Raw genomic sequence first — 15760 nt, 5'->3', positions numbered from 1 at the left:
AAATGAAATGTTTATGTTTTTACTATATACATAATGTACATACTTTATGTGTAATAAAATAAGGATATACGTGTGTATGTATGAACTTATTCACCTGAAACATTACACATTTACAGTATACATAGCTATAATTACAGTATACATAAGTATACATAGCTATATAAAATGTGTGGTGAAAGGATCTAAAAAAAAAGTTATTGTGACGGCAAAAGTTTACAAATAAGGTGATTAATATGATGTGTGTATGTGTAAATTTATTATAATTTTAGTAAGGCCAAATATTCTGAATTAAAACAAAAAATCTAATAATAAGAGTTTAAAATTTAAAAAAAATTTTAATTTATTTACTATTATTGTTTTTAGTACTTTTATAAAAAAAATGAAATAAAACTGTGATTAGTGATTACTAATTGCAATTTAATCTTTCACATCAATTCTATTTAAACATAGACCATATAAAAATGACTGTTTATATAAACTGTTATCTTGAAATATTTTCATATAAAATTTATAAAGGCCAATATAAACGTCATCGTATGATATCTTCCCCGAAAAGTATGCAACAAAAAATCATAAGAGAACATAGATAATGTTATGTCATTAAAAAAATAAACATTTTTTAAATCGAGGAATAAATTAAAATTTCGAAAATTTTTCTTTCCATTCACAATATGTTGCGCATTTATGGCAATACTATTTTATTATTTTGAGTGTGTTGTTAAGTTTTCATTTTTGGTGAGTTTGCGCTAGTAATATATCATAATATTTTCATTAATTTTTTTTTTAAATATTTCTATAATATATAAAAACGTATAATGTAATTTATATACGTGTATATTTATAGATACATTACATAGTAATACAACCTGTAAATTTCAATTATTTTAATTTAATTGTAATTTGTAATATTGTTTACATTATTGTAAATGAAGATGATTGTACTTGAAGATGCTTTGAACAATCAAATTATTGCTACATATATTATTAAAAGAATTTTTATAGTTTTGAAATCTCATTGGGCAAAAGAGAAAAATGAATTAATTAAAAAATTGCGTAGATCTATCATATTGAATTCTACCTTTTATATAAATTTATATTGTATTTAATATTAATTCGTAATATTATGCTGCTGATAACGCATTTAAGTTCGAAACCTTAAATATAAATTACTTCATGAATAAAATATACTTGCGATTCCGAAGATTACAAAGATTTGTCACTCATATGATTTGTTGTTGACAGCGTATAGTAAATTTCAACAAATTTGCATGATTTATTAATTACATATACATTTTGTGGTTTAATTTATTAATAATATTTAAATTCTGTCTAAATGAAATATATTTACGCAACCCTATTAGAAAAATTAATTTGAAAATTTTTTTTTTAGTACTTTAGTGAGGTCTCAAACCATTGAAAATATGAGTTGTTTTATTAATAAAAGATGACATTTTTGGTAAACGTCAATAAGAATTAAATAAATTGTCATTAATGCTGGCAAAAACTCCATAATAAGTTTTTTTTTCTATTTCTATCGTCTTATTATTTTAAATAAAAGTTAAAAATTCGTTTATTATATTATGATATATTTGTTTTTTGTAATAAAATATTATTGTAAAATAAAATTATAAAATATGGATGACAATTCATGGTGAGTAAACAGAATGGTTTTTGCTATTTTTTTGGAAAATGTGTGTTGGAATTTTAATCGGAAAAATCGGGAGTAAAAACTAATTTTTTTATTTTATTATATTGGAAAAAATAGAGATAAATATTTAAAGTTTTTATTTTTACCGAAATGTGATATTCTTATAATATTGTATGAGGTATTGAGAAGAATTATAAGATAACAGTTTATGTAGGTATCTACATTCTACAAACATTGTTATCTATTAAAGAAATATTCCTTTTACCTTAGTTATCTCTTATTTGTATTCACGTAGTACTACAAACTTCTTATATAGTTCTCCAAAATTAAAAGAAAAAAATGGTTTAATTAAAACAATAACAAAAATAGTAAAAAAGTACAAGAATGCGATAAAAAGTTTACATAAGTTTTTAATTATTTATTCAATCATCGTCATACCTACTTGGTTGTCTCATCTCAAGCTCAAAATTATGAAATTTTTAAAATGTTTGACGCATTATTAATATAAATATATTTATAACATATTTTATAGCTAATTAGCGCTATACTTATTAGATCAAAAGTGATATGAAATAAAAAAAATAATAATGTTCAATGCTAAAATAATTTTTTTTATTTTTTCAGGTTAATTGAATTAGAATCAGCGCTCTTGGATGATTGCAATGTTAACGATATATATGCCATATGCAGAGGAAAATCTATTCCAGGTACATATTATATTTTTAATTTACGCCTTAATTTAAAATATTAAAAAAAAAAAAAAACATTTTTGTTTTTCACTATTTTTAGAATCGTTAAGACCTGATGTTTGGCAAGTTTGCCTTGATGTACGGCATAAGAATGATCAGATGTCATTATTTAATGAAATCTATGATTTACCGTTTCAAAAAAAATTACGAGAAGATTGTCATGAAATTGTTTTAAAAATTGGAAATGATGATGAGGATAAAGTATCTGTTGTATCAGATTTAGAGTCAATTTTAACATTTTATTGTAAAAATAGAAATTTTCAATATGAATCGGGTTGGATAGAACTATTGTTACCATTGTTGTCTTTAAAATTAAAACGTAGTGAAACTTATAATTTATTTGAAGCTATTAGAGATACATATATACCAAAAGGTTGCATACCAAAAGGGAATGTATTTCATGTATTTCGACTATTAATATTATACCATGATCCAGAATTATGTTCAATGTTAGATACGAGAAAAATTTCTCCAGATCTATATTCAATGTATTGGTTTAGAACACTTTTTGCATCAACTTGTGGCCTATCTGTTGTTTTATCAATGTGGGATTTATATTTTCAACATGGTGATCCATTTTTAGTATTCTTTTTGGGATTAATAATTTTAATAAATGGTAGAGATCAAATATTAGCATTAAAAGATCGTTCAAAAGAAGAGATAATAAAATTTTTAACAAATATGCCATATGCAATAGAAACGGATGATGTTGTGGATTTTTGCTCATTAGCTCAATATTATGCTTCAAAAACACCTTCTTCATTTAAAACCGATTATCTTAAAGCATTATTTGGCTCACATGCCGACAGCTCTGGTAACCCTTTTTTTTGCATTATATATGTATTGCATTTAAAACTATATTAAATTTTTAGATAGAGAAGCAATATCCCAAGCACTTTGTTTACCAGTATCAGTATTTGAACTTGTGGAAAATTCATCTGTTGAATTAACGACACCTGATTCTGTACGTTTTTTCTTAGTTGATTGTCGACCAGCCGACCAATATAATGCTGGCCATCTTTCTACAGCTTTTCATTTAGATTGCAATTTAATGTTACAAGAGCCAACCGCTTTTAATACAGCCGTCCAAGGTCTATTAAGGGCTCAGCAGCAATCAATTGAAATTAACTCAAACGCTGGTGGTGAACATTTGTGTTTTATGGGAAGTGGTCGTTTAGATGAAGATCAATATACCCACATGGTAGTAGCATCTTTTTTACAAAAAAATAAACATTATGTATCTTTGCTCACTGGTGGTTATAAGGCTATTCACGAATATTTTGGAGATCATATGACTGATTGTTTAGAAGATCATGACTCCAAAAAATGTTTAGTATGTTTACGAAATTATAATGCTTCGAAACTAATAAGTAATAATAATTTTAAAACAAAAATTGATAATAATATTAGTGGAGCAATATCCACGGCAGCAAATGATCGAAATAAAGAAAATGTCAGTGTTTCAGGAAACGCAGGTGCCGATTTGAAACAACCTACAGATATTTTTAGTAGATTATCTGGTTTAATGAAAATGAAATCACAAGAAGTTAAAGGAAAACTTTTAGATATCATTGTTAATCCATCGGTTTCGACTCCACAAAATCAACAAATACCTATTATAGAAAAGCATGTTAGTAGTCAAGAAAAAAATGGAAAACGTTATCGTAATGTAGCACCTGTATTTAGTATTGATGAAGATAATGATGATCCAGGCGATTATAACTGTGCTGATGATTTTGATGATACAGATAATCATTTTGGTGAAAATGATGCAAAAATTTGCAATTTGAATCAATATTTAAAATCACCAGAAATAAAAAATTCATATAAATGCCAAGAAGTTCATATGAATGGATATATGTATGACAGTCATTTAATAATTACATCAACACATTTAATAGTTTTACGTGATATGCAACAAAAGGGTAAAGCTGAAATTATTGTTAAAAGACCATTAGAAAGTATTGTACGAATAACAGCTAAAAAACGTCATAAAGATTTAATAACATTTAGATATGGTTATACAGAAGGTGAAAGCTTACATATAACAGATATGGATAGATTTTTAATACCAAATGCTAGTGAAGCTACAGCCACTGTATCAAATCATATTGTACAAGTTTGGCAAAATTTACATACATAAATATTACGCCTGTAATTATGTTTTAGAACGCATAAATTCTTAATAAATTCCTTTACATTCTTTGATAAGCCTAAAAATGCGAAACAAAATATAATTTATTTATAATTTTATGAAACAAAAAAGAAAAGGAAAAAATTTTTATGAAAAAAAAAAATTAATTTATGTTACATATTTTGTCTTCTTTTTATAACATTTAATGTTAAATCTCAACTCTTTAATGTCTTTCTTTATAATTATGTAGATTCCATCCTTATTAATTTAAGTTTTGTTCAAGGCAACTACTACAAAAATAAATCGAAATATGTATATCATGTGAATTTTATTTTAAATATTATTTTTTATCTTGAATAAAAATTTTGTATATGTATGTATGTATTTTGATCAACTACAATATTTTCCTTATTTTATTTTAAATTCGTAAACTATATATCAACATTATATGAAATTATATGTTGATATTCGAAAAAAAAATAATACTTGTGAAAAATAACTTTATAAAATATGTGAAGATAATGTTAATATTTATTTAAATAACAATTATCTAATTCAATTCCAAAGATTTGTAACAAATCCTAGAAAGAAATTTTTTGTAAAACAAAAAAAACACGCTGCAGTTTTTTTTTAAATGTGTAGCATATTTTAAGTTGTTTTGTTAACATTATTATTTGAAAATTGTATTAGAAATATATTCAAAAATAAAACTAAATGAAATATGAAAATTACGTGTAAATTTCTTAATAAACTTGTAATTTTAAAAATATATTATTATTACTTTTATTTTGAACAGAAATTATTTTTCAAAAATAATATTTAAGTATTTATTTTCATAGTATTTGTAAGTTTTGTATAATATATTTATAAGAACTGGATCTACATTGCTTAATCACAAATTTCTTATGATTTTGGTTACACTATTAAGAAATACAATTTTGAACACTCATGTGTGAGGTTATTTTGTACGTAATCTTAATAGATCTTCTTATTGTCTACAAGATCCGATCTTGAAATACATTATATGTAGATCTTGAAATACAATATTAAGAGTTATGGATAGTGAGCAAAATGGTTTCCGATCAATTACTAAATTACTTAAATAATTAATCAAATAAGCGTTTGCTTTTCCAATATCTTATGTATTTTCGCTCACTCTTAAAATATGATTTTATTTAGTCCAGAGATCCCTTTTTTTTTAAATTGATTAAGTATTTTTTATTATTATACATAAATCTACAAGAGTTTCCACAATATTATATTCAATTATTATTCAAATATAAAAAATTTCATTTTAACTACATATATTTGAATGTTATATGCGATAAAAATTTAACGACCTTTATTAACTTGTAAGTTTCTGTTTTTTTTCTAATATTGTAATATTAGTTGTTAAAAACAAATTTATATAAATAGATGAACTGTGAATATATAACTTACACCTTTGAGATTATTAAACAGAATAAAATTAAGAAAAATTTTCTTTTAAATTTTTGCATATATAAAATATTTATGGTGTATAAAAGAAAAAAATTTAAATTGATAACATTGGAAAAAACGAAGAAACAAAAATCTTAACACAAACAAAAAAAACATTAATTTCTTTATGTAATAAGAAAATAATCAGCTTGTTTAGAATTCCAAGTAAGTTTAAATTTAACTAAGATTTTTTTTTTTTAATTAATTGTATTGCTACAATTTTAGATTGGTAGCTATTCAATAGCTTGAAATATAAAATTTCTATTGAATGAAAAAATCGAAAATTCTAGTTAAAAATTTCTCGCATTTTTTTGAGTTTTTTTTTCTGTTGGAATTTGGTAAGGATATGTTTGATATGAATAGAACAACCTCAATAATTATATTTGAACATTTTATGTAGACAATAATTTTCAATTAAAAAATTTGAAAAGAATACTTAAAACTTTTTACACTGTCATATTGAATTTCTTTTAAAATTCGGCTATCTAATTTGACTTCATTTGGGGTCTAATTCGATTTTAATTAAATGTTATTATTAGACTTCACTTATTTACAATTTTATATGTGAATACACATTATGAGAAAATTTTTAAATTTATTGTCTAAAAAATAGATTTTGGTACATTTTCGAGATTGTGTTTGACTCTAGAAATAAATTTCAAATTTTAAGCTTAATTATATAGAAAAGAAAAAGTGTCATATTGTAAAAATTTATAACAAATGTATGTACACATGTATGTATATGCATAATATGTAGGTATGAGTAAAATATAAAAGGGCAAGGTGTTATCGTTTATTTAATTTCTATAGAAAATACCATGAGAAATAATAATTTCGTAAAATTCTAAAACAACAAAATACAAAATAAAGAAAACAAAAAACAAAATGAATATAAAAAGGGTATAAAAGCAATGTGATTGTCTATTTGAAGCGCAGATTATTTTGAAATTTTTATTAATTTAGATCTAGAAAAGAAAACATTATTGCATTATTTATATATTTTATTTCTAATATTTAATTTAAAAGAATATTGTGTGATATTAAAAATGAATGTAATAAAATTAATTACAAATATAATTTTGCTATTCGGCTTTTGTAATGCAGCCACAGTTATGATAATTGCTGATGATGGTAATTGTAATTTTATTTTTTTTTTTAAATTTTCTTAAATAATATTCGAATTTCTTTTTATGTTATATATATGATGTGAAGCATCTCCAACTCTTCAGTATCTGAATATCGGAAATAAAGTTATTCACTTTGATGTTAGACCAGGAATTAGTAATGCATTTAACAAAAATGATGAAAATATTCCAATTTTTTTTGGATTGGATGCCGAAACAAATTTAGACAAAGATAAAAATTTAATTAATCAAGTTGAAAGTATATTCGATGATAAAAAAAATGAAGAAATTCCAGAAAGAGATATTGAAAAAGATAGTGACGAGGATTATAATAACACTGATGAAAAAGATACTACAGAAAAACCTGTAACAAATTGGTATGATCAAATGTTTTATAATGGATTACCAGAAAATGATATAGATTTAGCAAAAACTAATATTGAAGTAAATGAAATACCGAAGGAGATAGATAATACTCGTATGAATGGAAATGATTTGGAAGAAAATTTAAATTCAGATGAAAATGTTGTACCATGGTTTTATAAACCATTATACAATGATGAATTCCACGATCAATTTAATATCAATACAAAAAATGAAATATCAAATCAAATAGATAATAGTAATGAAATGACAACTGATAATTTAGAAGAAAATTTAGATTCAGAAGAAAGTGTTGTACCATCATGGTCCTATAAATCTTCAAATGATATTGAGGATGAATTTAAAAATCAAATAAATGATATTATTGAAAATGAAATTGATAATCGTTTTGAACAAAACAATAACAATAACGATAATAATTTAAAAGAAAATTTAGACTCAGAAGAAAATAATAAACCATGGTATTATTATCAACCTTCACAAAATACTGAAGATGATATTTTAAAACAAACAAATAATGATGATAATTATGATGAAATGATTAACTTTTTTGAACAAATTACAAATGATAATTTAGAAAATAATTTGAAAAATTATGATCCATATTATATGGGTAATTCAGATATATTTGAACATTCATTAATCGAGAATAAAAATTCATTTAAAAATCAAAATGTCAAAGAATATGAAATTCCATTAATAGATTACGATGATATCGAAAATATTATAAGAGCATTGGAAAGAACGGAAATGTTACACAGTTACTAATTATTTAAAAATAATTTTAACTTAAGAAAATGTAATTTGTTTTTATTCTATTATGATTGTGTATAAAAAGGAGAATAAAAAAATTTTCTCTAACAAATTTGTATTCATGTAAAATTTGTTTGTGTGTATGTAAGTAAAGTAGAAAAGATCGATTTATAATTTTTATATAATTTTTTTGTGAATAAACAAAAATGCAAATTAAACTTTAACATTGCATATATGTAAGTACATATGTACATACATATGTACTTATAACGGAAAGTTATAATACGGTAGGTAAGTTATGAATTTTACGCCAATAATATGTAAATATTGCGGAATTTATCTCATGTTTTTTTCTGAATATAAGAAAATTTTTGAGTACTTACTTTATCGGTTCCGAATACAAAAACTAGTGAACATCAAATTTTAAGAAATTCCCAGCTGAGTAAACAAATTTTAGCATTGATTTTTTTATACTGTAAAGATGAGTTTTTGTAAGAAACCAACATAAAAAACAAATTTTGTAAAAATGATTTTTATTTACCGTTTTTTTTTTCTCATTGTGCAGGAGTTTTGATTTTGAGCTAGAAAAAAAGAGATATACTTATGTATATACATTATCTGCATACATATGTATTTTGTGTATCATTGTGTTCATTTAAAATATAATTTCGATAATTTTAGATCCAGAATTCCGAATATTAAAAGAAAACATTTAAATTTAAGCAAAAAATTTTAAATTATAACATCTTTGGAATAAATAATAAGTGTTATCAAAAATATCTAATTAGAATTTTAATATTTCAAATATTTAAACTCAATTTATTTGACGTTTTATATTTTGTATTGTCAACTTTGAAAATAGAATGAATGATCCTTGTTTTTATTGTGATCACAGGTGACTGGATTTCTACTGTACATGCATATAATATATTTATTTAACGATATTATAATATAATAATTATTTTTACTAGATTTTAATTTTGATTTTTAACACTCACATATATCATTATTTACAAGTAATATTAATAGACAATATTAAAATTACAAAGTATAGTAAATAGTGCGACATCTATTTTTAAATATTCAAAATATCTATTGTTTCAATATTATATTTTGACAAATAATATTGAGTGAAAAATTTTCATTTTGAGTATAAAATATAAAATGTCAAATTAGATATGAAAATATTAAAGATTTTTTTCGGTGTTTTTTGCTTAAATGAGTTAGTTTATATATAACATTAAAAATATTTATAAATTTTCTTTTCAAAATAAATAAAATATTTAAAATAATAAAGATTAACAAAAAAAATATTTATTAAACTTATTGTGTACATATATATATATAAAAAAAGTGCCAAATTTTTTCATTTTAAAAAACTAAAAAAAATTTTTTTGTCAAATTTTATTAGAAATTTTTAGTATAAATATACATACAAACGTACATAATATTAGTTTGAAAAAAAAAAAAGAAGAAAAAAGTGACCCTTCGAATTTGTCAAAAATTTAAACAAAAAATTGACGCATGCATATATACATACATATATACATATACATGTGTAAATCATAAACTTTAAATAAAATTTCTTCAATCAAATTTTTTCTTTAATTAATTAAAAATAATAAAATATTAATTATTTGAAATTCATAAATATTAATTTTATAATAAATTTTAATAATTAATAATATTAAATTTTGTGAAATTTTCTAGTTAAAAAAAAAATTTTCGCAACAAAAAATGTAAGTAGTTTTTAGGTTATGTATTAACCTTTGTTTATAATTATATATATATATACATACATATATAAGTTCCCTAAACACCTAGCAATACAATATATTTTGTATATATGTACAATTATATAAAAATATTATGTATTAAAATGTATATTATATAAATCAATAAAGCCAAAGAAAAATATAACAGCCCCATCTATAGTATATTAAATATTATCCTTTTTAGTATAGTTGTAAGAATATAGTTATATAAGCATGTATGTATATTAAATATGAAAGAACTTGGGCATATACATATTTATATAACATTTCAGATTAGTATATATAAGTGAATTGATATGTATATCCTTTAGAAAGGGTCAGTAATCTCTAGAAATTCTTTTTTCTTCATTTTTATTTAAAAAGGATAACAAATTTATAAACACATATTATTGTATAATATATTGTATATGAATGTATACATGTCATATATCATACATACATATGTATGTATATAAAAACCGTAAAATTTGTTAAAAGGGAAGAATTATAAGTGGTTTAAGTATTTACTTAGCATATTGAAATTTTTCTAGAAATATGAAATTTTTGTATTGAGATCTTTCTTAATTTTGGTATTTAGAAAAATAGAATGTCAAAGATGAAGATTTTGAGGAATACAATCTATAATTGTGAAATCTAAGTGCTTTGTAAGCGAAGTTTTCTTCCCTTTAGCAATTTTCAGTAGATATTCTTTATTTTTGAAATATAGCAAATGCAATTAAATTTTAATAAATAATTGAAATTCATAAATTTTATTAAGTTCTTGTTAGTTTACTTTACCTATTTATCTAGCATATCTTAGCATTAAATATAATTGAATTGAAATAACCCCCTAGTCTTTAATTTGTATTTTTATTCTACATTATGGTTTACGAGAAAATAAAAACAAACCGAAAAGCGGTTAGTAACAAATTTGATTTCATTCGTTAAAATCGAATATCTAGTTGTAGCTTATATAAAATTTAAAATCTTACCTACTTAAATATAGATTTGTTTCTATGTGAAACCTAAATGGACATAAATATTCTCATACATACTTATATGAACAAAATTTTTTTAAATATGACATAAAAACCAAAGCTTTTATTATGTCAGCAAGAAGAATTTTAAACCCTCTCTACTTATAAGAATCGAGTATAATTATTAAAAATTTTTTTTCTTTTATTTTTAATGATATTCCTATTAGGGGATATTTGATTGTCTAAGATGTTTGATTCTCTATTTAAAAGATGTATGAATTTTTGTTTGTAAAAGTTTGATTTTGTTTTAATAGTTTGATTAACAAAAAAAATTTTGTAATATAATTAATTGACTCCGGTTCGGAATTTAGTTCAATATCAGTTACATAATATCTATGTGTGTATATTGTCACATAATGTTGAAAGATAACATGTTTGATATTTAAAATGTATGATTGTTTTTAAGATTTTATTCATTTAATTTCCAATTTTAATTAGTTAGGCTGTAGCTACTTAGTGAAATTGGGAAGACTTTAAAATATTTGTATATGAAAAAAAATCTATGAAAATTTATACATCAAACTTTTATCAAATTTATATTATTAAATCAAACAAAATTAGCGACTGTTTGAGAGTGCAAAACGCGATTAATATCTAGTGTATTGGAGTGATAATAATAAGTTGGTATTTTGAATTCGAACTCTTTTGAGTATAGTATTGAAACTATTTTAAATTTTACTAATATGGAAGGTAGAATATTGTAGTAGGTTTGATGTAAACTTATAATATTGAAATAAAATATGTAATTGAGTTAATTGAAAAAAATTCTTCAAGAAATTTTAAATGCATATCTATGTATGTATGTATGTACTTTTACAGTTTTTTTTTGTGATTAAAGAAATTTGGTAAGCATTAAGGAACACAATATACAAAAATATATGGTATTGTGGCTAATTATGTGGGCCAAATTGAATCAAACAATTCGTAATAATACATGTTTGTAATCTAGGAATAATATGAAGAAAATAATTATAAGTTCACAATATTTTATAATTTTTTAGTAAGTATTTATTGAATTGGCTATTAATTATGAGTATATAAATGAGTGAATTTTAACTAGACAACATTTAATTATAAAATTAATAACTTTAACGGTATTATTTATTTAATTATATTGTTAATCAATTACATTGCAAAATAAGGGTCTGTAATGTGTGAACAAATTTACGATGGTTTGACAAATCAGTTCTTAAGGTTAGAACTACAAAGCTTTTAAAGCTTCTTGCTTGTACAAATTAAATTTAGAGTTTTGAAAGCTTTACAGCATTTTTACTAGAATCAAAGAATCTTAAATGAATCTTAATTCAATTGATAATTGATTTTATTATACATATAAAGGACTAGCTAAAATAATTAATAAGAATCAAATCACTTGACAGTTGAAATCAATAGTTTTATTTGATTTTAAAGAATTTTATTTACATACGGAAACATACATACATAATGTGTGTTTAAACAGACGTGCGCAATTTTATTTATTCAAGTAGTACTAGTTTTCCCATAACTGTAATTATATACTATTATTTTTCTAATAATTAATTATTTATTATTCAATATAGTAATAAACTGCTTTTTTTTTATTAATAAAATTATTCACACTACAATAGTTTACTAGAATTCATTGACATTTTCTCATAAATATTCACTACTTATGTAAAATTATTAATAACCTAACCTAAAAATTGACCTACATAATGCAAAAAAAAAAAAAAAATGCGTCATCTCTTATTTAAATCCGTACACACATACATACATATTCAAATACATTACAAATATATATGTATATATATATAGACACAATATAAATTTTTAATTATTTTTAAACAAATATTAAATATCCTTATTTAGTCTAATTATATTGTAGATAGAAGGAAACTAAACCAAAAATAAAACAAAGGAAAAAATGAATTATATCATCATTAAGCCCAGAATTTTGCTCTCTCATTTCATGTTATTTGTCATATAATTACATATTTGATCCAAATACTTAAATAATTTAATAAAAAAGAAGAAGGCAGATAATAGAAAAGAAAAAGGCAATATAACAATATAACCTACTTTTTTTTAAGTGTACATGAACACATCTACTTATATACGTAAATAATATTATATGGCTATTAATACCCATTACCTACCCATAGGGTCTCTATATCATATACATTTATTTATATATGTATATTATGTAAACGTCCATTAAAACGCATGTATCCTTATAAACTAAGATATTATGAATTTTTTTTGCTTTCATTTTTTTTTATTTAGTGAAAATAGCTTTAAGAAAATACTTTATTTTTGATCCTTCAATTATGGATATTTTATACTGCGAGTATATAGTGAAAAAAATAATAGAGTGACCATTAACCATAACAATAGAGTGACCATAAGTACCCGCATGTTTACATAATATACGTAAGATTCATAATGGTTCGTCGCATAAAGCTGAATTTTTGATTTTATTACGTTTTATTTGACACTTTATTCAGCACTTGGCAAGAATAGTATTTTATTGATTTTTCAAAGCATATACATATAAACCAATAACAAAATTTACGTGCTTAAGTTGAATTTGATTCAAATTTTTGAATCAGAGGCTAGAGAAATTTTAGATAGGGAAATTTTATTCTAAGTAAACGTTTTCACTCAAGTTTTTTTTTGTAAAAAATTAAAATTGACTTGCTGACGTATGAATAATGTCCTTACATTTCATTTTGTAGATGCAGGTAACTTTTTAAATGTAAAATTATAGACAAGATATTTTTCTATTATCTTAAATTTTATTGATTTTTCCAAATTTTTCTTTGTTCTGTATTCTGCAGTGAATTTCTTTAAATTTTTGACATTTAAGTGAGTTTATTTTTTTCAAATAAAATTCTCTTTAAAATGTTTGATTTTTTGCTCGTTTTTTTTTTTTTTTGTAATTCCGAAATAATGTCGTAGGTCAATGATTTTTAAAGGAAATTTGGGAATATTCGATGACTTTGTATAAGATTAGATTTTTGATTAGATAAATTGAGGATTTTCTAAAAAAAATATTTAATAAGTAGTATGAATCTTTTCATATTTAAAGATAAAATTGATTTTAGAATTGAGATATTTTAAAGGGCAATGATATGTAAATGTTAATTATTGCAAATTTTGAATTCTGTGATATTAATACAAAATCTTGTTCATAATCTTAGCTTTTTACTTGTATACAATTAAAAGGTAACACTAAAACTAAGTTCATACTAATATTATAATCGAAACGCAAAATGATACTTTTTGGTTGATTTTGATACTTTCGAAATTGAAGTCACTTTGTCTTAGAAATGTCATAAATTTATATATCAATATGTCATCATTTAGCAATACAATATTAACATATTGTAGCTCTGTCATTTTTCTATACTGATATTTGCCTGCACATTGACGTTTCCTAAAAATAAAATTCAAATGTCAAGGTTAATAAATAAAATATTATTTATTTTTGAAATTATTTTATTAAAAGTAAGAATTTTATATGCATACATACAGAGATACATACATATACATGTGTATTTTTACATAAACAAAGTACACACTTATTTACTCTATTAGAGAAAAACGTTTTCAAAAACTTTGTTGCCTTCATAAGTAAATATACTTATTTAAGAAAATTTAAGTAACTATGAATGTTTTGCTACTTACCTATAGAGTCTTATCTTTTTTCAGTATTTTGTTGACAAATAAAAGTATGCAAATAAGTGAGTGTTTAGTTATAAAAATAAGTAAGCCACTATATTTTTTTTATTGGGTTAAAAACTCTTGCAAGAAAATTTATGGCTTCTAATTTTATTCTGTTTTCAAATATAAATATTGTTATATTCCGCATGATGAACTAAATATTATTATACCAAGCGAAGTTATAAAGTTTTCCTTGCGTAAATTAATATAGATCAAGCTTCCTTTAACAGATGTCGCCCTATGACAGTAACTAACATTTTCTATAAGATGACCATTTGTGTTCAACAAACGGCAATACCAGTATTTATAATAATATAAAATATTTGAAATATAAATCTTAAATCAAAAATGTAAGAAAACTTAGGTCAAACTAAACAATAAAATATATTCTTAAATAAAGAATTATTCACGCAAACTTATTGAAATCAACCATGTAAGTAAAAGCTGAAAAAAGGTAGATTAATCTGTCTAATTTTTATATTTTAATCATTTCAAAACTGTGGGAGCTTTTAATCGTAAATTATAAAGAATCGTAAGAAATCATTTTGATATACGTGTTATATTAGACTTCAACATACTACATTTTATTAAAAAAATTCACTTCGGAATTTTTATTGTGATGTTAATGTGTAATATTACGATTATTTCTATAATTATCCGTCCGAATCTTATCAATCATTGACATACAAGTGTCATGTAAGTATAAAGAGTTTATTAATACCATTATTTATAATAAAATGTTAGTAACCGATAAATTTCACTATAATATCGAAAGAGATATAGTTGAGAAAACAAAACCAAAAAAATAAAAATTAGAAAATATCAAAAAATAAAATTTTTATTTAATCAATTGTCAGTTTATCGAATTAATTTTTATTCAAATAATGTTAAAAAATAAACCAATGTTTCTACGTTTACGTTAAAAACTCTGTTAGTTAGTTAAATAATAACAAAATGTGTGTTAAAAATATTAAATGACGCTTCATATGCTAAACC

At 22.4% G+C, this 15760-nt stretch overlaps 2 protein-coding genes across 3 annotated transcripts; both read left to right on the top strand.

Moving 5' to 3' along the window:
- The first annotated feature begins 1483 nt into the window (after positions 1-1483).
- On the top strand, positions 1484-4657 carry LOC129612916 (TBC1 domain family member 23). 2 transcript variants are annotated; one of them, XM_055526752.1, is made up of 4 exons: positions 1484-1651; positions 2273-2355; positions 2438-3211; positions 3270-4657. In XM_055526752.1, exons 1-4 carry the CDS (start codon positions 1635-1637, stop codon positions 4538-4540), a joined length of 2145 nt encoding a protein of 714 aa, XP_055382727.1. In that variant the 5' UTR covers positions 1484-1634; the 3' UTR covers positions 4541-4657. The 2 variants fall into 2 exon arrangements, with proteins under 2 accessions (XP_055382727.1, XP_055382729.1); XM_055526754.1 differs by lacking the exon at positions 1484-1651 and adding an exon at positions 1743-1858.
- A 2295-nt stretch (positions 4658-6952) lies between these two features.
- LOC129612933 (ring-infected erythrocyte surface antigen-like) lies at positions 6953-8286 on the top strand. The gene is made up of 3 exons (XM_055526785.1): positions 6953-7141; positions 7223-7807; positions 8096-8286. Exons 1-3 carry the CDS (start codon positions 7057-7059, stop codon positions 8284-8286), a joined length of 861 nt encoding a protein of 286 aa, XP_055382760.1. The 5' UTR covers positions 6953-7056.
- The last annotated feature ends 7474 nt before the right edge of the window (positions 8287-15760 follow it).

Source organism: Condylostylus longicornis, unplaced genomic scaffold, assembly GCF_029603195.1.
Source record: "Condylostylus longicornis isolate FDR11 unplaced genomic scaffold, ASM2960319v2 ptg000079l, whole genome shotgun sequence".
Taxonomy (NCBI): Eukaryota; Metazoa; Arthropoda; class Insecta; order Diptera; family Dolichopodidae; genus Condylostylus; species Condylostylus longicornis.
This window is presented reverse-complemented; position numbering and strand designations above follow the sequence as displayed.